The sequence below is a fragment of the Eriocheir sinensis genome, unplaced genomic scaffold, assembly GCF_024679095.1.
Source record: "Eriocheir sinensis breed Jianghai 21 unplaced genomic scaffold, ASM2467909v1 Scaffold391, whole genome shotgun sequence".
Taxonomy (NCBI): domain Eukaryota; kingdom Metazoa; phylum Arthropoda; class Malacostraca; order Decapoda; family Varunidae; genus Eriocheir; species Eriocheir sinensis.
Window position 1 is genome coordinate 136,527 of NW_026111711.1, and position 23,266 is coordinate 159,792.

Here is a 23,266-nt window from a genome sequence, read left to right on the forward strand (position 1 = left end):
AAATTCAGGGCATGAACTTCCGTTTCTTCGAACTCCTAGAATGCTCGGCGGTAGGGATCTCTCTCTTCAGAGTCCAACAGTAATCAGCCATCATGACTGCATACCAGAGTCCCTGATACCTTGTCTCCATCTCTTTCATGTTCTGATGGAATCTCTCCCCCTGCTCGTCGCTCATTGATCCCAGATTCTCAGGAAACCGATCCATATGTGAGAATAAGTAATGCATTTTGATGTTGATATTGCATCCGAGGTTTCTGAAAGCATTCAGCATATTGTTGACAAGTTCTGCGTAGTTCCTGACCTTCTTGTTGCCAATATAGTTCTTCACGACAAGAACAAAAGCCTTCCACGCTTCCAGTTCCACTTCGTCCATTGAGTTTTCAAACTCTGGATCTCTGACGAGCTGACGGAGTTGAGGACCGTCAAAGATGCCAGCTTTTAACTTCTTCATGGTCAATCCTGGAAAAGCGTGGAACAAGTAAGTGACTCAGCCACCATCCTTGTCCAGAGCTTTGGTGAACTGTTTGATCAAGCCGAGCTTGATGTGCAGCGGTTGGAAGAGTATCCTGTCTCTGTCCACCAGAGGGTTGTTTATGACGTTCCTTGCTCTACAAGGCACCAATTCCTCCCGTACAGGCCAGTCCTTCTTCGTGTAATGCTGAGCTTTGCCCCTACTATCCCACATGCACAGAAAACACGGGTACTTGGTGAACCCGGACTGTTGTCTCAACAAAATACAAAAAATACCAGTTAGTCAAAAATTTGCGCATGCAAACTCTTCACGATTCGTTAATCATTTATTAACTCATTTGGATTTCTTCTTTTTTTTCTTCCTTTTCTTCGCCCTTCTTATTATTATCCATCGTATTTTCTTTATTTTTCATAAGATTTACGATTTATATTTATATTCATCATCATATTTTTTTTTTCACTTTCTTTACCTATCAGAAAAAAGGGAGGCGAATAAATACACTTTCACGTCCAAACATTCTTCCTTTACTTCCGCTTTCTTTTATATATTTTCCCATTATCACGCATTTGTCTTATCATTTTTTCCTTTCCTTCATGCAAACTTAACTGAGTTCTCTCTCTCTCTCTCTCTCTCTCTCTCTCTCTCTCTCTCTCTCTCTCTCTCTCTCTCTCTCTCTCTCTCTCTCTCTCTCTCTCTCTCTCTCCGGACAAAAATTCACTTCACATGAAATCATATCTCTGATTCTTATCTCTTCGTATTTCTTCTTGTTTTTTTTTTTTTGCTTCTTTCTTATTTTTTTACTTTTCAGTATCTCTTATTTCTCCAAATATTCCTTTTTTTTTTCTATTAATCCTTCTTCTTGCAATTCTTCTCCTTCCTTATTTTGTTCCTTTGCCTCTTTCTTGCTGTTCTTTCTCTTCTTCTTTCTTCTCCTTGTCCTTTTGATTTTTTTCTTTTTTTCTTTTCTTTTTAATTGTTAACTTCTTCGTCTTGCACTTTTTCCTTCCAATTTTTGTTTTACATGTTATTTCTCCTTTTCCTTTTCTTCTTCCTTTTCTTTTCTTTCATTCTTCTTCTAATTCTTTATCTTCTCTCTGTTTCCTCCTCCTCCTCCTGTTTATCTTCCTCCCTCTCCTCCTTCTCTCCTGCAACGAGAAGTCATTTTTATACATAAAATAAAAGCTTTGTTTCAGGTTCAAGGGAAGGAAGGAAGGAGGAGGAGGAGGAGGAGGAGGAGGAGGAGGAGGAGGAGGAGGAGGAGGAGGTGGCAGATAAAAAGGAAAAGGAGAGATGATGAAGCGGGAGGAAAAATAGTACAAGAAAAAAAAGGAAAAGAGGGAATATCTGGAGGAAAGAGAGTTGGTGGAGAAAACGAGGAAGGGTAAATGTGTGGAAAATACCGAGGACAGGACGATGATACGAAGGAGGAATAGAAGGAAGGAAGGGAGAGGAGCAGGAGACATGACTTGGGGATAAGGAATAATATATAGACAAAGTGGTTAGTTTTGGAAAGCGAGAGGGAGTGACATGAGAAAGGAGGGAGAAAAAGGAAGAAGAAAACAAAGATGGAAAGAAGAAAACATGGAAAGAATGAAGGAAGAAACTACACCAATAAATGAGAACGGGGAGAGGAAGAAAGATAAAGAAACTGAGTCGAAAAAAAATAATACGAGTTAAAAATAAAAGGAAAAAAATGGAACGGACGAAAAACAAAAAAAAAGGTAAGGACATGAGACGGAAATAAAAAGAAGGGAGAGAAAAATAGTAAGGGGGAAAAATAAGAAAGGGGAGAGTGTAAGAGGGAGAAAGCAAGGGTATGGCAAACAGTAGGAAATAAAATAAAGAAGGAAGAGAGTAGGTGGAAAAAAGGAAAAACAGAGGAAAAGAAAGGAAAGATAAGTAAGAAAAGGAAGTATGCGTGTGGGAAGAAGAGAATGGAGAGGAAGGGAGACATAAGGGTAGAGGAAAAATGGGAATGTAGGACGGAGGGTGACGAATGGAGGGAAAGATAAGGAAGAGAGAGAGAGAGAGAGAGAGAGAGAGAGAGAGAGAGAGAGAGAGAGAGAGAGAGAGAGAGAGAGAGAGAGAGAGAGAGAGAGAGAGAGAGAGAGAGAGAGAGAGAGAGAGAGAGAGAGAGAGAGAGAGAGAGAGAGAGAGAGAGAGAGAGAGAGAGAGAGAGAGAGAGAGAGAGAGAGAGAGAGAGAGAGAGAGAGAGAGAGAGAGAGAGAACACACACACACACACACACACAATAATAATAATAATAATAATAATAATAATAATAATAATAGAAGTGGTTATTTTTACATCCAAATACATAAAAAGTACATAGGTTATTGCAATGAAATAATTAGTTATTCATCACTTGTTTCGGTTTCGATTAAGTAAGAACTCTTTCAGAATATATTTGAATTTATGCAAGGTGTGGGCAGTGCTTATATGTGTTAGCAGGGAGTTCCAAAGTTTAGGCCCGTGTACAGAAAGTTGTCTGGTTCCTGTGTCTGTGTGTGTTCTTGGTACATACAGATTACCCTGCTGGCGTGTTGTGCTGTTGGTGATGCTGTTTACAGAGGGGAGAGGCATTAGATATTCAGGGTAGTGACCGTGTAGATGTTTATATATATTCACTGCTGTGTCAAAAGTTATTTGTTGTGAAACATTGAGCCAATTGAGAGAGAGAGAGAGAGAGAGAGAGAGAGAGAGAGAGAGAGAGAGAGAGAGAGAGAGAGAGAGAGAGAGAGAGAGAGAGAGAGAGAGAGAGAGAGAGAGAGAGAGAGAGAGAGAGAGAGAGAGAGAGAGAGAGAGAGAGAGAGAGAGAGAGAGAGAGAGAGAGAGAGAGAGAGAGAGAGAGAGAGAGAGAGAGAGAGAGAGAGAGAGAGAGAGAGAGAGAGAGAGAGAGAGAGAGAGAGAGGCAATCAAAGGAAAGAGGAGTTGAAAAGGGAAAACAAACAATGAGAAGAGAAAGAATAAGAGAAGATTCAAAAAATATATGAAAAAAAAAATATGAAGACGACGAAAAAGAAAAAATATTTGTACGCCAGTTAACAAAGGCATAGGAAGAAGAAAAATGAAAGAGAAACATTAAAAAGGAAAAAGAGGGAGGAAAGGGAAATGAGTGACAGAGACAGACGGACGGACGGATAGTGACACAGACAGACAGACAGACGGATAACTGGGAAGATGGGAAGAAAAGACAAAACAAGGAATAAAAAGAATACACAAACAAAACGAGTGACGCGGAAGCGAAGATAAAAGAAATCGAAAAAGAAAATACTAACAGAAAAACAAATTGAAAGGAAGGAGAAGGGCAAAGACGGTGAAACAGAAGGGAGAAAAAGAAGAAGATGAGGAAGAAGAAGAAAAGAAGAAGAAGAAGAAGAAGAAGAAGAAAAGAAGAAGAGGAGGAGGAGGAGAAGAAAAGGAGAGAAAAGAGAAGTAAAAACGAGCACTGGAATATAAAGCAATGCAAAAAAGAAAAAAATGACGGAAGAAATAGAAAGAAAATAATAAACAGATAATATAAAAGAGAGAAGAGACACAAAGGGTAAAGGAAAACCGGTCAGAATGAGATAATAACACACACACACACACACACACACACACACACACACACACACACACACACACACACACACACACACACACACACACACACACACACACACACATTCACACACGACGAGGGGACAAATAAATACGTGATAAATGAAGCTAAAACAAATACTGATAGAGGAGAAATATAAAACAAACCAGGAAGTCAAGATAATGAAATGAGCCAAGGAGATAACACGTGTGGTGATAATTTAGGAAGCAACAGACAACGGAAGAATGTGTGATAAAGGTCGTAAATAGATATAAAAACGGTAATGAGGGAGATAAGACGACAGGAAAGCGAGAGGAAAGAGGATGAGGAGGAAGTAGAAGTGGAGGTGGTGGTGGTGGTGGTGGTGGTTGAAGAAGAAGAAGAAGAAGAAGAAGATGAAGAAGAAGAAGAAGAAGAAGAAGAAGGGAAACTAAAAACACAGAGGAGAATAATAATAGTGATAGCGAAAATAAAAATAAAAATAAACCGAAACAAGTGAAAGAAACAAAAACAGGAGAATAATAAGTGATAATAAGAACAAGAACAAAAACGAACACAAATAACCTTCACAGACATAAAGACAGTCGTGGAAGGGCATCACGAGGGACATGCTTCACGGTGCTTGCTTGCTGCCTCGGAACACACTCTTGTTCGCGGCAGAATTAATTGTCACGGAAAGGTTCAGTTAAGCGTAAAGCCTTACTGTCGCTGTAAGATTATCTTCAAGGAATCATTGTCCGCATAGTGACGAAACGGAAGGCCGGAAAACACACACACACACACACACACACACAACCACACACACACACACACACACACACACACACACACACACACACACACACACACACACACACACACACACACACACACACACACACACACACACACACACACACACACACACACACACACACACACACACACATACACACACACACACACACACACACACACACACACACACACACACACACACACACACACACACACACACACACACACACACACACACACACACACACACACACACACACACACACACACACACAAACTGTTTATTGTAATGATGAATACTCAGTCAATAAAAACATTTGCTCAGGGGTTCCACAGGGTTCTGTTTTAGGTCCTCTTCTCTTTTTAATCTATGTAAATGATATAGTCTATTCCAGCTCTAAATTTAAATTCACAATCTACGCAGATGATACAACTCTTTTAATGATAAATAAAAACTTAAATAATTTGTACACAAGTTTGAACAATGACTTCAGTCATGTACATCAGTGTATTAAAAATAATGGGTTAAAATTGAATGTCAGCAAAACTAATTTTATATTATTTCAGAACCGATCGGTTCATCAGCCTCTGCCTCCAGTGGTGCTTGATGGGGAACGGATAGAGCGAGTGGAGCACACTAAATTTCTTGGCGTACATATAGATGAACATCTAGGTTGGAGCCATCACATAAAGGAAGTTTGTTTAAAACTTTCCAGGACTTGTGGTATATTGTATAAAGTAAGAAAACAACTAACACCTGAAGCCATGTTAAGCATCTACTACAAGCTCGCCTATCCCTGCCTCCATTATTGCATTTCTGTGTGGGGCTGTACTTGACCTTCTTTTCTAAATAAATTAGAAGTAGCATAGAAAAAGGTATTCAGATGTATATTTTTCATTAGAAAATTCAGCTCAACTTCAGAGATATTTCCTAAACATAATTTGTTGAATATCGGCTCAATTCACAAATATTTTTTGCTGTTATTGATATTTAAAACCATTAAGGAAACAGACTCTTTAATCTTCTCATTAATAGATCGACAAAGAGTAACAAGAGAAAATAGTACAAATCTTCATGTCCCGCGATTTAATACATCTGTTTATAATAATAGCATTGCCTGTCTTGGTTTACGAATATGGAACTCACTGCCAACACATTTAAAAAATCTTATGTTAACCTGTAATCTTTCGACATTCAAAAAGAAAAGAAAAAATCATTTAATTAATTGTCAGAATGAATGAGAATTTCTATATATTTGGTGTAAAGTAAAAGGTTTGATATATAGATATGTACATGTGCATGTGTGTTTGTTTTATGTATGTATATGTATATATATGTATGTATGTGTATGTGTGTATGTGTATATGTATGTATGTATATGTATGTATGTGTGAATGTATATGTATGTTTGTGTGCGTTTATGAGTATGTGTGCATGTGGATGCAAATCTATGAATGCATAAGTACATTTTTTTTGTGGATATATGCTGATACAGTATGCCTACAATAAATTTATCATATATTAGTTCATCCCAGTCTGTAGGAAGCTTCGGCTTAGCAGACTGTGCCTCAATATCTGACTTTGTAAATATATAAGTGACTTTGTATTATGGCAATAAACTTACTTACTTACTTACTTACACACACACACACACACACACACACACACACACACACACACACACACACACACACACACACACACACACACACACACACACACACACACACACACACACACACACACACACACACACAGAAGTAGGTAGTAGGAGTAGATAGAAAGACACCTACCGAACGGGCGTGAGCTACTCCCGGTGAGGATATATGGGAAGCGAGGAGGGTGCTGAAGCCCTTCAAAGACCCTTCCCATGTCCTCACTAACCGTTTCACTTTTGTCTCATCAACACCAGAGAGCAGTTCAGCATGCTCTCAAAAGACAGTTCCTCTCTCTTTCTACACCACACTGCATTCACACAACACACACACCTTTTCCCAAAATTCAAAATTCAAAATGGCTAACGAAAACACCGCCTCGGAGTCCCCGCCAGGGGGGGGGGTATAAATTTCCCCAGGGAGGACTCCCCTTCTGGCTGCCGACTCGAGAGGTGTCCTGATAACTCCTCGAACCTTCTCCTTATCAATTTCTGCAACATTCGCGGTCTTCGTTCTAATTTTCATTCTGTGGAACACCATCTCTCCTCCTCTAAACCCCACCTTCTCTTCCTCTCCGAAACACAGGTTTCTGAAGCTACTGACAGCAACCTCTACACTGTTCCCTCCTACTATCTCTATCCTAAATTGCAATCCAAAGCTGGATGTTGCGCCTACGTGCGCAACGACATCACTTGCTCTCGTACACACGACCTTGACACTTCTGAATTTTCCACCATCTGGCGAAGACTTCATTGTCATTCTATTACTAAATACATATGTGCTGTTTATCTCTCGCCTAACTCTACTAACTATGTAAAATTCTTTGACTATTTGAACTCTAAAGTGGACCACATCTTGACTCACTCTCCCTTTGCTGAAATCTCCATCTTGGGAGATTTAAATGTTCACCACCAGCTTTGGCTTTCATCCTCCTTCACTGACCAGCCTGGTGGACAAGCCTACAACTTTGCTCTCCTCAACGACCTAGAGCAGTTGGTTCAGCACCCTACTCGTATTCCCGACCGTCTTGGAGACAGGCCCAACATTCTAGACCTCTTCCTTACCTCTAATCCCTCTGCTTACTCTGTCAAACTGTTCTCTCCGTTGGGCTCCTCCGATCATAACCTTATTTCTGTATCCTGTCCTATCGCTCCTGTACATCCTCTGGACCCGCCGAAGAGGCGATGCTTCTGGCATTTTGCTTCAGCTCGGTGGAACGACCTTAGGATGTACTTTTCCGATTTCCCGTGGAATGATTACTGCTTCCAGGAGAGAGACCCCTCTGTGTGTGCTCATCGCATCACAGAGGTGATTGTCTCTGGAATGGAGGCATACATTCCACGTACTTTCTCTACTCCTCATGCTAAAAAGCCTTGGTTTAATCTCGTTTGTTCTCGTGCTATTAAAGACAGAGAGGCAGCTCAGAAAAGGTTCCAGAGCCTTCGAACTCCCATTAACTTTGACCTTTACATTTCAGCCCGGAATCGTGCCAAATCTATTCTCCGACTTACCAAAACTTCTTTTATTAATAGAAAATGTCAACAGCTTGCTTCTTCTAATTCTTCCCGTGACTTCTGGCATCTAGCCAAAAATGTCGCCTCCAATTTCACTTCTTCCTTTTTCCCTCCTCTCCTTAACCCTGACGGCAGCACTGCCGTCTCATCTGTCACTAAGGCTGAACTCTTCGCTCAACTTTCTGTAAGAACTCCACCCTGGACGATTCTGGGCATATTCCTCCTACTCATCCCCCCTCTGATTCCTTTATGCCTGTTATTAAGATTCTTCCAAATGATGTTTTTTCAATGCCCTCTCTGGCCTCAGCTCTCAGAAGGCTTATGGACCTGATGGAGTGCCTCCTATTGTCCTTAAAAACTGTGCTTCTGTGCTGACACCCTGCCTGGTCAAACTCTTTCGTCTCTGCCTATCAACATCTATCTTTCCTTCCTGCTGGAAGAATGCCTTTGTACAGCCTGTGCTTAAGAAGGGTGACCATTCCAATCCCTCAAACTACCGCCCTATAGCTTTACTTTCCTGTCTATCTAAAGCTTTTGAATCAATCCTTAACCGGAAGATTCAAAAGCACCTTTCCACTTCTAACCTTCTATCTGACCGCCAGTATGGATTCCGCAAGGGGCGTTCTACTGGCGATCTTCTTGCTCTCTTAACTGACTCTTTGTCATCCTCTCTTAGCCGTTTCGGTGAGACTTTCTCTGTTGCGCTAGACATATCGAAAGCCTTCCATAGAGTCTGGCACCAGTCTTTGCTTTCTAAACTGTTCCTTTATCTCCATTTTCCTTTCCGGCCGTTCTATATCTGCGGTGGTAGACGGTCACTGCTCTTCCCCTAAACCTATCAACAGTGGCGTTCCACAGGGCTCTGTCCTATCACCCACTCTCTTCATGTTATTCATCAATGATCTTCTTTCCATAACAAACTCTCCTGTCCACTCATACGCCGACGACTCAACTCTGCATTATTCAACCTCTTTCAATAGAAGACCATCAACACAGGAAGTACACGACTCCAGACTGGTGGCTGCAGAACGCTTAACCTCAGATATTGCTATCATTTCCGATTGGGGCAGAAGGAACCTTGTGTGTTTCAATGCCTCAAAAACTTAATTTCTCCACTTATCAACTCGACACAATCTTCCAAACAACTATCCCCTATTCTTCGACAACACTCGACTGTCACTTTCTTCAACACTAAACATCCTCGGTCTATCCTTAACTCAAAATCCCAACTGGAAACTTCATATCTCATCTCTTGCTAAATCAGCTTCCTCGAGGCTGGACGTTCTGTATCGTCTACGCCAGTTCTTCTCCCCCGCGCAGTTGCTATCCATATACAGGGGCCTTGTCCGCCCTCGTATGGAGTATGCATCTCACGTGTGGGGGGGCTCAACTCACACAGCTCTTCTGGACAGAGTGGAGTCTAAGGCTCTTCGTCTCATTTGCTCTCCTCCACCTACTGATAGCCTTCCATCTCTTAAATTCCGAAGCAATGTTGCTTCTCTTTCTATCATCTATCGATATTTACACGCTGACTGCTCTTATGAACTTGCTAACTGCATGACTACCCCCTTCCCGTGGCTCCGCTGCACACGACTTTCTACGCATGCTCATCCCTATACTGTCCAAACCTCTTATGCAAGAGTTAACCAGCATCTTCACTCTTTCATCCCTCACGCTGGTAAACTCTGGAACAACCTTCCTTCATCTGTATTTCCTCCTGCCTACGACTTGAACTCTTTCAAGAGGAGGGTATCAGGATACCTCTCCTCCCGAAATTGATCTTTCTTTCGGCCACCTCTTTTAATTCTTTTTTGGGAGCAGCGAGTAGCGGGATTTTTTTATTATTGTTTTCTTTTTTTGTGCCCTTGAGCTGCCTCTTTTGTTGTAAAACACACACACACACACACACAAAAAAAAAATGGTTGCAAGACTACTACAAATAAAGAATGGAAAGCTTAGAAAAGAGAGTAAAATAATTACAACACATGATAACTGTGCCGTGTTTGAGACTCAGTAAATACGTCATCCTTATCAACATCCTAAACATTCTACACATCCTAAAGATCCTACACACCTTCAACATCCTAAAGCAGCGTTGAGTAGGCGAGTCAAATAAATGTTCAAGATATTTTTATTACAATGAAAGGACAAGGAACTGTGTGTGTGTGTGTGTGTGTGTGTGTGTGTGTGTGTGTGTGTGTGTGTGTGTGTGTGTGTGTGTGTGTGTGTGTGTGTGTGTGTGTGTGTGTGTGTGTGTGTCTCTGAGGGAGGATGAGAGATGTGATTGTGTCAGTTGTGTGGTTAATTCTGCAACCCTGGCGCCGGGGCAGGGAGACACACACACACACACACACACACACACACACACACACAGACACAGACAGTGAGAGAGAGAGAGAGAGAGAGAGAGAGGAAGAGGAGAGAGAGAGAGAGAGAGAGAGAGAGAGAGAGAGAGAGAGAGAGAGAGAGAGAGAGAGAGAGAGAGAGAGAGACACAGTTAGATAAATGGCAAGGCAGACACAGACAGAGCTATAGACAGAGTGCTTTATTTTCTTTAGCCTGTCACCTTATGAGTAAAAACAAACACAAATAGAATACAAACAGACACAAACGTAACTATTCCTTCATTCATCCTAACAAACAGAGAGAGACAGACAGGAAGGGACAAACAGACTTAAGATATACCACAGTACCCCCTCTAACACACAACACACAAACACACACAAAAACACACACAAAAACACACACATACCTATACTATCCCAAACGAAAAACAAAGAAACAAACACACACACACATCACAACACAGAATAAACACACACACTAACACAAAAAACACACACCTATCTATACTATCCCAAAACGAAAACACACACACACACACACACACACACACACACACACACACACACACACACACACACACACACACAAACACAACACAACACAACACAACACCGCCCCCCCACACACACAAACACCCCCCACACATCCTCACACACCTCCTCACCCCACATCCCCTCACAGATCCCCACTTACCCAACCCCTGCCACCCCTGCAACACTCACCTATACTATACCAGATGCAGGTGAGCCAGTATGCCACCAGCATGTAGAAACACAAGAGCAACACAAGCATGGCGGCGTGCACTGAGGTAGCGGTCCAGCTTGCGCACCACTCGCCTTAACCTTAGGAGTCGAACCACCTTGAGGGCTGAGAAGAGGGATCCGATGCCCTGTGTGTGGGTAGAAGGGTTATAGAGGGGTGGGTCTCTCTTATAAGTCCATGTTGCCTAGTGGAGCTTATGAAGGGTCTGGGATGTCGTATAGGTTCATTTTGGTTTAGATCCCTTTAGGTAAGATTTTAAAAGGGATTAGATGTCTTGTACGTCCGTGTTGCCTAGTGGAGGTTTTAAAAGTGGTTGGGTCTCCTCTTATACTTCCATGTTGCCTAGTGGAGTGATTACAGGGTCTGGGATTGTGTGTATAGGTTCAAATTGGTTTAGATCCCTTTAGATAAGATTTTAAAAGGGATTAGATGTCTAACACGTCCATGTTGCCTATTGGAGTTTTCAAAAGGGGGTTCGAGCGCCTACTCGTGTATAAAAAGGGGTGTTGGATTGCGTGTATAGGTTCAAGTAGGTTTAGATCCCTTTAGATAAGATTTTAAAAGGGATTAGATGTCTTATACGTCCATGTTGCCTAGTGGAGTCTTTAAAAGGGGGTCGATCGCCTACTGGTGTTTAAAAAGGGGTGTTGGATTGTGTGTATACGTTCAGATAGATTTGGATCCCTTTATATAAGTTTATGAAAAGGACTCGATCTCTTACGACAGTACCTGCTTGCCTAAACGAGCCTAGAAAGGTGTGTGTGTTCAAGTAGGTTTAAATCCCTTCAGGTAAGGTTATATATGGAATCCGATCTCATTATAACACCTGATTGTCCATATAAGTTTGGAAAGGTGTTTGAGGCTTTCCTTGCGTAGGTTCATAATGCTTTACGTAGTTTCAGATCGCTTAAAGTAAAGTTATAAAAAAAGAATGCGATCTCTTAATACAATACCTGATGGCTAATATGAGTTCTGGAAAGGTGTGTGTGGGTATTCATATGTACTTTCAGGTAACTTCAGATAAGGAATGAAGCAAAAACAAACTTCTCCTAACATTAAGCCAAGAATTCGCTCCCTGTATGGAAACTTCTTAAACATGACATTCTTTACGTTCCATTGCCGTGGGAGGGATTTGGGAGAGGGAGAGAAAGGGAAGGGGAGGAGAATACACAGGTCTGGGGTGCAAGTACGTGTTTCTCCCCTCCTTTGTCTCCCCTCTTTGTCTTCTCCTTTTCCGACCTATTAAACCTGGTGAATGGGATGGCAGGAAGGGAGGGAGGGAGAGAGGGAGTGTGTGTGTGTGTGTGTGTGTGTGTGTGTGTGTGTGTGTGTGTGTGTGTGTGCGTCAGTCAGTCAGTCAGCCAGTCAGTCAGTCACCCAGTCAGTCAGCCAGTCAGTCAGTCAGTCAGTCAGTCAGTCAGTCAGTCAGTCAACCAGCCAGTCACCCAGTCAGTCAGCCAGTCGGTCAGTCAGTCACCCAGTCAGTCAGCCAGTCAGTCACCCAGTCAGTCAGTCAGTCAGTCACCCAGTCAGTCAGTCAGTCAGTCAGTCAGTCACCCAGTCAGTCAGTCAGTCAGTCACCCAGTCAGTCACCCAGTCACTCAGTCAGTCAGTCAGTCAGTCGGTCAGTCATTCACCCAGTCAACCAGTCACCCAGTTAGTCAGTCAGTCAGTCAGCCAGTCACCCAGTCAGTCAGTCAGCCAGTCACCCAGTCAGTCAGTCAGTCAGTCAGCCAGTCACCCAGTTAGTCAGTCAGTCAGCCAGTCACCCAGTCAGTCAGTCAGTCAGCCAGTCACCCAGTCAGTCAGTCAGTCAGTCAGCCAGTCACCCAGTTAGTCAGTCAGTCAGCCAGTCACCCAGTCAGTCAGTCAGTCAGTCAGCCAGTCACCCAGTTAGTCAGTCAGTCAGTCACCCAGTCAGTCAGTCAGTCAGTCGGTCGGTCAGCCAGTTACCCACCCACCAAGTCAATCAATCATCGTTAGTCAGTCAGTCAGTCAGTTAGTCAGTCAGTCACCCAGTCAGCCACCCACCCAGTCCATTAGTCAGCCAGTCACCCAGTCAGTCAGTCAGGTGGTGCGCAAGATGGCGTGCGTGGAGCCGTCAGTCATGAGTTATAAACGGCAAGCCTTCCTCCTTTCTCTCCTTTTTCTGCGTGATAAATATGTGCAAGAAACAGAGAAATGGCTTGGTGCGCACAGGGAAGAGGGGGGGGGGGGGGGGGGGAGGCTCGTTAATTACACTTAACCCGGTGAAGCGGCAGGTAACATACGTGGGAAAGACCCGTAGCCGCCCACCTGTACCCCCCACCTGTACCCTACCTGTGTTCACCTGTGCAATCATTTTAATTACCCGAAGCGCCACGTCGATTTTTAAACGTTTGATTAGATAAATGATACGTGTTTTAGGTTGATTGTGTGCAGGTGTAACGATATTTTTTGTGTGTTTGATTAAAGGTGAACCAGGTGTGTACGCGTCAGGTAGGTGGGTGGGAAGGTGAAAATGTTGGAAGGTAGAAAAATAGGAAGGAAGGTAGGAGGGAATGAAGGGAGGAAAGGGAATGTGAAAAAGGAAGATAGTGAGGAATAGAGAGAGGACTGAAGGGATAAAATGAAAGAAAAGAAGAGAAGGAAAGACGACGAAGGGAAAGATAAGGTAATGAAGGAAGGAAGAAAAGTGAAGAGAGGAGAAATGTGAAAAAGGGAGACAGTGAGAGATAAGAGAGAGGACTGAAGGGATAAAATAAAATAAAAGAAGAAATGGAGAGAAGACGAAGGGAATGATAAGGATGAAGGAAAGAAAAGGAAATGAAGGGAAGAAGAAATGGGAGGAAAGGGAATGCGAAAAATGGAGACGATAAGTGATAAAGAGAGGATTGAAGGGATAAAATGAAATAAAAGAAGAGAAAGAAAAGACGACGAAGGGAAAAATAAGGATATAGGAAAGATAAGGAAATGGAGGGAGGAAGAAAAGGGAAGAGAGATGATGCGAAAAAGGGAGACGATGAGTGATATAGAGAGATGATAGAAGGGATAAAATAAAATAAAAAAGAGAGGAAATGATGATAAAAGGAATGATAAAAGGTAGAGGGGAAGGTAAGCAACTACAAGGAAAAGAAAAGAGAAGAGGGGGATTGTGATAAAGGGAGACGATGAGAGATAGAGAGAGAATTGCAGGGATAAAATGAAAGAAAAGAAGAGAGGCATTGATGATAAGGGGAGAGATAAGAGCTAAAAGGGAGACGATGAGAGATAGAGAGAGGACTGAAAGGATAAAATGAAAGAAAAGAAGAGAGGAAATGATGATGAAGGGAGAGATAAGAACCAGGTTAATATAAGGAAGAGAGCGAATGTGATAAAAGGGAGACGATGAGAGATAGAGGACTGAAAGGATAAAATGAAAGAAAAGAAGAGAGGAAATGATGATAAAGGGAGGGATAACAGCTAGGTAGGCAGTTAAAAGGGAAAGTGGGAAGGAAAGTACAGGTAGGTGAGAAGGTAATTAGTTAGTCAGGTAAGCGTTCAAATACCCTAGATTAGATCACTCTATATATACTCCTGATCAATTCTTCCCTGGTGTAATTTTATGAGTGTTATATTAGAGTGAACACCTGAGTTTAATTATGCAAGGCGAGGCAGACAGGTGGGCAGATAGGCAGGGCAGGTGAGATAAGATTAATAGAAATAACGAGTTTTTTTTACCTCGATTTCATGATAATTTGTCCCTTTTTGTATTGGTTGTTGAATGTGCATGATGGCGACACACTTAGAGGGGTAGGACACATAAGGACACGAGGGGACACATGAGGATACAGGGGGGACACATGGATACAAGGAGGACAATGACAAACAAGAAAGAAAGAAAAGAACGCATTATCATCATCATCATCATTATCGTCATCATCATCATCATCATCTTCACTGAGGTCATTTTCCCCTCCGTTTAGCGCCGAAAATGAAGTCAAACAAGGGAAACAAGAGGAAAATAAAGAGGAAAATAAAGAGGAAAATAAAGAGGAAAGTTGCGCAGTTATCATTTTTTTACCCCCAAACTCTTGCGTCCGTGTATGCTAATTGTGTTTGTCTTGTTTTGTTTTCTTTATGTTGTTGCGTTTTTTTTCTTCCTCTTTCTCTCGCTTTCTCTCTCTCGCATTGTTCATTGGAGTCCCGCGTGAATGCTCTGGTGTTTGTGTGTGTGTTTGTTTGTGTATTCGTTTCGCGTTCTCGAGTGTTGGGAGTTTTGTGTTTGGTTAACGAGGTCATGTCAGGTCAGCCAGGGAGAGGTGAACGTTGCTGGCTGGCTGGCTGGGACTACACTGATTATTGTTATTGTTGTTATTGTTATTGTTGTTCTTGAGGTCATGTCAGGTCAGGTAGGGAAAGGTGAACGCTGATTGGCTGTGACGGAGGGAACAACTTAATGTACACCACAAAACTACATTGCTTATTGTTATTGTTATTATTATTGTTATTGTTATTATTATTGTTATTGTTACTACTGTTGTTATTACTGTTTAAGGCGGTTCTGTTTACGAAAGGTTTGCTTATTTAATCAAACACGAAATTATTATTTATAACTGAAGCCGCGGCAGCGTGGCGGCGCGAGGCGCGGCGCGGGGCGGAGCGGAGGGAGGCAGCGCAGGGTGGCGTCCCTCCCGTCGCCACCGCCACCGCCTCCGCCGCCGCCGCCGCCACGGTGTCCGCGGCACATTATTTAGGGCCTGCGGGGTGAGGGTGCGGGGCAGACACTAGCTGGGGTGCGGGTGTGTCTCACGGGTGTTGCTGCTGCCGGGTGCCGGGTGTGGCGGGTGCAGTGCGGGTGCCGTGTGTGTGTGTGTGTGTGTGTGTGTGTGTGTGTGTGGCCGTGTGTGGCTGGTGTGTGTGAGTGGTCTGTGTGTGTGGTACAGACAGGACACCCGCGAGTGTTAATATTAAGACATACATGGAGTCCCGCTCCTTCCCTGCCCCGCCGCCCCCGCCGCCGCCGCCACCACAGCGGCGGTGCAGGGGGCGGCATGGCGCAGCGCCGGCCCCCAGGTCAACCGCAGCACCAGGGTGCCAGGGTGACGCTGGGGCCGCTGGTCAGAGCTTCCACGGGGTCAAGGGTCATGGAGTGCCTGACGCTCTAGTGTGCCGTGGACGGCTGGGGGCGTAAAGGACCCGTGGGGGGGAAGGGACACTCTCCGGGAGCCCCGAGCCCTGTCCAGGGCACCTCACCTGCGGGCGTGGGGCGGGGCGCAGCGGCCCCGCCGGTGGCTGCAAGGAAGGTTATCTTACAAGGCGAGCAGCGCCGCGAGGCGGCAAGACTCCCACCGAAGCCACTTGTACTGAGGCGGCGAGGCAAAGCTCGGCGTGACGGCCCGGCAGGGCGGCGGCGGTGAATGTACAAGTGGGTTCGTTGGGCACCCCCGTGACGAGAAGGGCAAGGCTGGGGAGCTGGGCGCCGCGCCCCGCTGCTCCGTCACCTCCCTGCAGCGGGCACGGCGCCCCGGCGGGGGACTGTGTGGGGCGGCCGCCGACACCCAGGCGGCGCCAGCGGCCGAGGTGGCATGTGTGTGTGTGTGTGTGTGTGTGCCGGCGCGGTGACGAGGCGGGCTCGTCCGCGGCTTGGGGCGTTCACACACTGTACACTACTGGTACTGGACTGGTACTGGCACACATGTGACCAACAACAACGACAACAACTACATGAAGGTGCCACCGGGCAAGTGACGCCGGCCAGCCAGCGGGGAGGTGGGGGGAGGGAGTGACTGACAGGTGTGGGGGACACAGGATAGGTGTTGCGGGTAAACACGTGGCGCTGAGGGCACGGACGGGTGTTGACAGGCCAGCCAGCAGGGGGGTGGGGAGGGAGTGACTGACAGGTGTGGGGGACACAGGATAGGTGTTGCGGGTAAATACATGGCGCTGAAGGCACGGACTGGTGTTGACGGGCAGGGGAGCACACAAAAGGGGGTGAGAGGGCTATACACAGGGGTGACAACACACTACTGTGAGTCGGGGCTGTGGGGGGGACAGTACCAGGAGGGGGTTGAGAGAAGCTGTTTGTGTGTGTGGAGGGAGGGTCAGGGTGGGGTGCTGTCACGGCGGCGGAGGGTAGGAGGAGCGGGGAGGGCGGCGTGAGGGTGGAGGCAGCGTGGTTGGGGGGGTGGGGGAGGGGTCTCGGTGGTAGGGGGCTGAGGGGGGGTCAGCATCAGCGTCAGCGGGAGCAGCAGCAAGAAGCGCACACAAGTCCTGGACACTTACTTTATCATTCACTTCGCCTTGAGAGCCACACTTACTTACATCTTCATCGTGGTCAAAGGCGTTGAAAACATCGTAAGGGAGGCACGACAAGAGGTCTATCAGAAACCACGATTTGAGATAGTTCATTCGTATTATCTTAGGGTCAGACACCACCTCGCCGCCGGGCCCAACGAAGGTCGTGTGGAAGTTGAGCACGATATCGATGAAGAAGATCACGTCCACGATCGAGTCCACCACCAGCAGCGACACGTCCTCCGAGGTCTTGTACTTGAAGGCCACGTTGTAGGGCACCATGATGGCCGTGTAGAAGGTGAGGAACAGGATCACCCAGTCCCAGATGGCCTGACGGAGGGGGCGAAGGAGGGGAAAGATATTAGTAGAAGGAAGATGATGGAATATGTATCTTCCTACACAATCTCACAATCCCATAAGTAGTTTAGAAGGTGAGGAAGATCGCGAGCAAGATGGCCGGAAAGAGGATGACAACAACATAAAGTAACAAAAGGTAAACAAAGACCCATTTTCTATTACCAAACCAATACCCGTTTTCTGTTACCAGTTTAAGGGTAGACTCGCGCTAACCTTGAAGGCACAGTAGTGGAGGAGGATGTGCGGCGGGGTCTTCGGTGCCTCCTGGCGGTACTGGGGCATGACATCGCTGTTCAGGCTCATCATCTGGCGGAGGCGGTGGCGGTGGTGGTGGTGGTGGTGGGGGTGGTGGTGGCGGAGAGAGAGAGAGGAGAGAGTTTACTTGTTGCCTGGTTGTGTGTGTGTGTTTGTGTGATGCTGTTTTTTTCCCTTCAACTTCCATCCTTCCTCTTCACTCTCTCTCTTATGTTCCCCATCTCTTCACCCAATCACTTATACTACTTCTCTTTCTAATTCTCATACATTTTCTCACACAGTTTCCCCTTGTCACATTAGGGGTCTTTCCCTTATCATTTTCCTACTTTTTCACCCACACTCTCTCCGTCATTTATACTAGGGCTCTTTTCCTTCTCATTCTCCTACTTTCCTTGTCACTTACTAACGCTGTACCTTCCTTCTCTTCCTTACCTCTTCCACCACTCACTGTCGCTACCTGCCCCCTATACACTCTCTCCTCCTTCTGCTCCTACCTGTTCACTCCCCTTTCTCTCTCCCTCCCTGTCTGGCCGTCACTTACATGGGTGATGTTGGACTGCTTGGCCACGTCCTTCATGGCGGGGAGGTGCGAGGAGAACTGTGTCACCAGCACCGAGCGGCTGCGGGTGACGGAGCGGGCCAGCTTGGCGAACTTGCTGAGGCCCGCTTGAGATGGAGAACAGAAGGCAGTGAGGTTAGGGTGAAGGGGGAGGAGGACGAGGAGGAGGAGGACGAGGAGGTATAGTGGATATGAGGCGAGGAGCTTTGGGGTGAGGAAATGAGAGGGGTCCAAGAGCCGTGCAATCTACACTAGTCACCCTCGCAATCACAGGTTTTTTTATAGTGGCATGAGCCGAGTGGACACACTGATCTCGCTTCAAAAATGGTTTAATCTTGGCTTCCACGAGAGGGTTTAAAACATTGTCAAGCCGAAAGTAGAGCACCATGCTGGCTCAAGTGTGGGGCTGCTGGGGGAGTGAGCAGGGCTACACACGGGGAAGGACAGGGTATTGTGGGATTTTGGGGCTGGGAAGGATAGGGTAAGGTTCAGGACGAAGGCCACGAGCAGGGTAAGGCTACAGCACTACACAGCTACAAGGGTAAGGCTCTAAGGCTGGGTGATGCAAGCTGAGGGGTCTCCACTTAACACCCTTCAGACCAAAAGAGAATGTTTAGTCAAAAGTGATCACCATATATTTGCACACACAGAGAGAGAAGGAAGAAGAACCAGACGAGAAAAAGATCCATGGACACCAAACAACATACAAGTGGCTCATTCTTAGTTAGTCAAAGGAGAAATAAAACACGGATTCGGGTGTTTTAGACGGCGGCCAGATGCAACCCAACGCTTCACTCCACTACCAGGATGAGGTTGAGGGTGGGGCGGCTTTCCCAGTGCATAGAAAACGGGAGGTGCTTGCCTGAACGTATAGGGGGGACTGAGGCTAACTTAGGTCCATATCCTTAAACGTATCTGGCGCCCATTTCTAGTTTCCAAGGCCACAGAGAAAATTAACCGGGATTTCATGGGGGCGGGGGCGATATTCCTTTTATGGTGCAGAGGCGTGTTGGACCATCACTACCATCAAACAGCCCATGAAAAGCCCAGCAACTTCCACAAGAGGCTTTTCAAATTAGCGGACTGAGGCGCCGAGCCGATTAAGAACACGGGTATAGAGGGCTTCAAGAAAACGGGGTGCGGGTGCCTGAAGCTAGGGGGGACTGCAGAGAGAAGCGCTGGTCATCTTGCCACACTTAGGCCTCACAAGGGAAACCGTGGATATTGTGGGGGTTGGAAGGGAGCAGAGTGTGGCGACGGCAGGAAGGACGGAGGGAAGGCTGGGGGGGGGGAAGGAGTGCCTGAGGGATGGAGGGATGGAGGAACTACAGGCTCGGCGGCCACACACAGGAACCACCACTCCACAAGCACCACCACAACAAGTATCGCCATGGCCGCCTCTCCACCGCCGTCCCCTCCTCCTCCTCCTTCTTCTCTGGGCTTTCCCGTAACACCGCCGCGACTGACCACCCCCGAGGACCTGCAGAAGGCGCTGTAGGGGACCGGAGTCTATCATATCACAGTCCCGCGTTTAGGAGTCCAATCCAAGACGTTACCGAGGCATAAGAGACGCTTGGAATGGCTTAAGTGTTATCTAGTGCGCTCAAGAGGGATTCGAACCTGTCCATGGGGTTTTGTGATGTGCTCGGCGGATACTGAGACTCTTCAAAGGGGGAATGGACGCTTGGGAAGGAAAAGGTGATTCTAGTACACTTTTGACGTGGGTTTGAAGTCCGCGGCCGCTGATTCCATGCTTGGAGACACTCAAGAAAGGGAATATTTGAGGTTCCGCGCCAGCCTGCGAGTGTTCTGAGTCATTGACGGTAATAGGACACGCGACAGATCTTGAGGTTATTGAAGGCTTAAAAGACACTCAGAAAAGAGGCGAAATTTTAGATCCGTGGTTGAGAGATGAAAGATTAAAAGACACTGAAGAAAACTAGACATAATTTGGGTGTGCGGTTGTGTGTTCAGTGCAAAAATATCAAGGAAAGAGACAATATTTTACGAACGCTTTTCTCCCAAAGCCAAACAAGTCACTCAGAAAAGAGAGAAAATCAAGGTTCGCGCTTATTCAATGCTAAAGGAAAACAATCGAAAAAGACAACATTTTTCGGTTTTCGGTTTACTAAAATGTCAGGAAGAGAGAGACAAAATTTTAGGGACGCGATTGTCTGTTCAATGCCAAAAACACACTCGGACAGGAGACATCAATTCTAGGTCTACGATTGTCTGTTTAAGGCCACAGAGTCAGGAAAATAGACAAAATAAAGGTCCGCAGTTGTCTGTTCAATGCGGAAAAGGGACGAATTTTAAGTCTATGGTTCTGTCCCATGCTAAAAACACACCCAGACGAGACATCAGTTTTAGGAAAAGAAGTAAATTTTAGGTCGTTTGTTTGTTCCATGCTTAAAAGAGACGAATTTTAGGTCCGCGGTTGAATACTAAAAAATACTCGAATAAGCCAACAATTATAAGATCCGCGGCTGGAAGCGTCTTGAGTTAGTGCCGTAAAGAGATGAATTCAGTATTTAGTTGTCCCTTCAATGCTCAGATAAGAGACGACAATGTTAGCTCCGCGGCCGATCGTGTCTGCGTCGCCCGGCCCTTCGTAGGCTCTGGCAGGCGGAAGAGGAGATAACTGAAGGCCTCTAGACACTCACAAGGCAAAATTTAGATCCACGGACGTTTCAGTACTTTCAGACACCAATTTTATGTCGGCTGCCTGGAGTGTCCTGAGTCAGCGCCGGCAGAGACTATTCGATGAGGGCAGAATTTAGCTCCGCGATTGTCTGAGATAACTGAAGGCCTTTAGACACACGCAAGACAAAATTTAGATCCACGGACGGTCCAATACTTCCAGACACCAATTTATGTCGGTTGTCGGGAGTGTCCTGAGTCAGCGCCGGCAGAGACTATTCGAAAAGGACAGAATTTAGCCCTGCGATTGTCTGAGATAACTGAAGGCCTTTAGACACACGCAAGACAAAATTTAGATCCACGGATGGTTCAATACTTTCAGACACCAATTTTATGTCGGCTGCCGGGAGTGTCCTGAGTCAGCGCCGGCAGAGACTATTCGAAGAGGGCAGAATTTAGCTCCGCGATTGTCTGAGATAACTGAAGGCCTTTAGACACACGCAAGACAAAATTTAGATCCACGGACGGTTCAATACTTCCAGACACCAATTTGTCGGTTGTCGGGAGTGTCCTGAGTCAGTGCCAGCAGACTATTCGAATAGGACAAAATTTAGTTCCTCTGTTGTGTGTTTAACGCGGAACAGGGATGATTTGAGGTCAAGCTCAGGATAGAGACACATTTTTCTTCGTCACGGTAGAGATTATACAAGTCTATGAACACAAGCTCAAAATTTAGTTTCGCGGTTGTCTGTTTAACGCGGAACAGGGATGAATTGAGGTCCGCGGCTCAGGATAGAGACACATTTTCTCTTCGTCATCCGGTAGAGATTATTCAAGGCTATAAACACACTCGAAAAGGTCAAAATTTAGCTCCCGGGTTGTCTGTTTAACGCGGAATAGGGGTGAATTGAGGTCCGCGGCTCGGGATAGAGACACAAATTTTAGCTTCGCGGCCGGTAGAGATTATTCAAGGCTATAAACACACTCGAAAAGGTCAAAATTTAGCTCCGCGGTTGTCTGTTTAACGCGGAATAGGGGTGAATTGAGGTCTGCGGCTCGGGAGAGACACACCAATTTTAGATCCTCATCCGGAAGACATCATTCATGGCTTTATACACACTCGAAAAGGTCAAAATTTAGCTCCGCGTTTGTCTGTTTAACGCGGAATAGGGGTGAATTGAGGTCCGCGGTTCGGGATAGACACCAATTTTAGTTCCCGTCCGGTGGGTGGTGTCTGCGTCGCCCGGCCCATCGTAGGCTCTGGCAGGTGGGGGGAGGAGGGTCGCGCGTGGCGGTGTCAGAGGCGGCCAGGCTCGGGCCAGGGGTACCTACTTTTGGTGGGCAGCCTTCCCCCAGAGCTCTCCGTGCTGTCCGAGGCTGAAACGACACACACGTCATCACCTGCCTATGTATATCTCACTACCGGGCCAGAGTGTCGCCACCACCACCACCACCATCACCACCATCACCACTAGTAACACCACCACCATCATCACCATCACTAGCTCTCTGTTCTTTGTTTTTCTCTTCCTATCTCTCTCTACATTGTTATTCTCCTCTGTTATGGTTCTTTTCACTCTCCTTTCTCCTCTTCTTCTTCATCACTATCCACATCATCATCGTCACCATCACTAGCTCTCTGTTCTTTGTTTTTCTCTTCCTATCTCTCCCTACATTGTTATTCTCCTCTTCTATTTTTCTCTTCTTCTTCCTCACTATCAACATCATCATCGTCACCATCACTTGCTCTCTGTTCTTGTTTTTTTCTGTTCCTTTCTCTCTTTTTCTCTCACTGTATTCTTCTTTCTCACTATCAGCAACATCATCATCACCATCACCAGTAACACTACCATCATCATCACCACCAGCTCTCTCTTCTTTTTTGTCCAACTGTTTCTTCCTCTCTTTCCATCTATGTTTCCTTTATCTCTATATCTCTTATGTTATCTCATTTTTCTCTCCTACATCATATTTGCTTTTACTCCCTCTTCTCTTCCCCTTTATCCTCTTCCTCCTCTTCCTCCTCCTCTTTCTCTTCTAGACTACCAATAAAACACAGAATGTCACATATCACCACCACCACCACCACC

At 45.7% G+C, this 23,266-nt stretch overlaps 1 protein-coding gene across 1 annotated transcript in view; it reads right to left on the reverse strand.

The window, feature by feature from the left end:
* Positions 1-11,075: 11,075 nt before the first annotated feature.
* LOC126992053 (potassium voltage-gated channel protein eag-like) overlaps positions 11,076-23,266 on the reverse strand; it is a 137,215-nt gene continuing 125,024 nt past the window's right edge. The window contains exons 8-12 of the mRNA XM_050850735.1: positions 22,509-22,553; positions 18,519-18,643; positions 17,936-18,028; positions 17,393-17,695; positions 11,076-11,237 (exon numbers count right to left, since the gene is read on the reverse strand). Coding sequence (XP_050706692.1) covers positions 11,076-11,237; positions 17,393-17,695; positions 17,936-18,028; positions 18,519-18,643; positions 22,509-22,553 — 728 coding nt within the window. The remainder of the gene's footprint in view (positions 11,238-17,392; positions 17,696-17,935; positions 18,029-18,518; positions 18,644-22,508; positions 22,554-23,266) is intronic.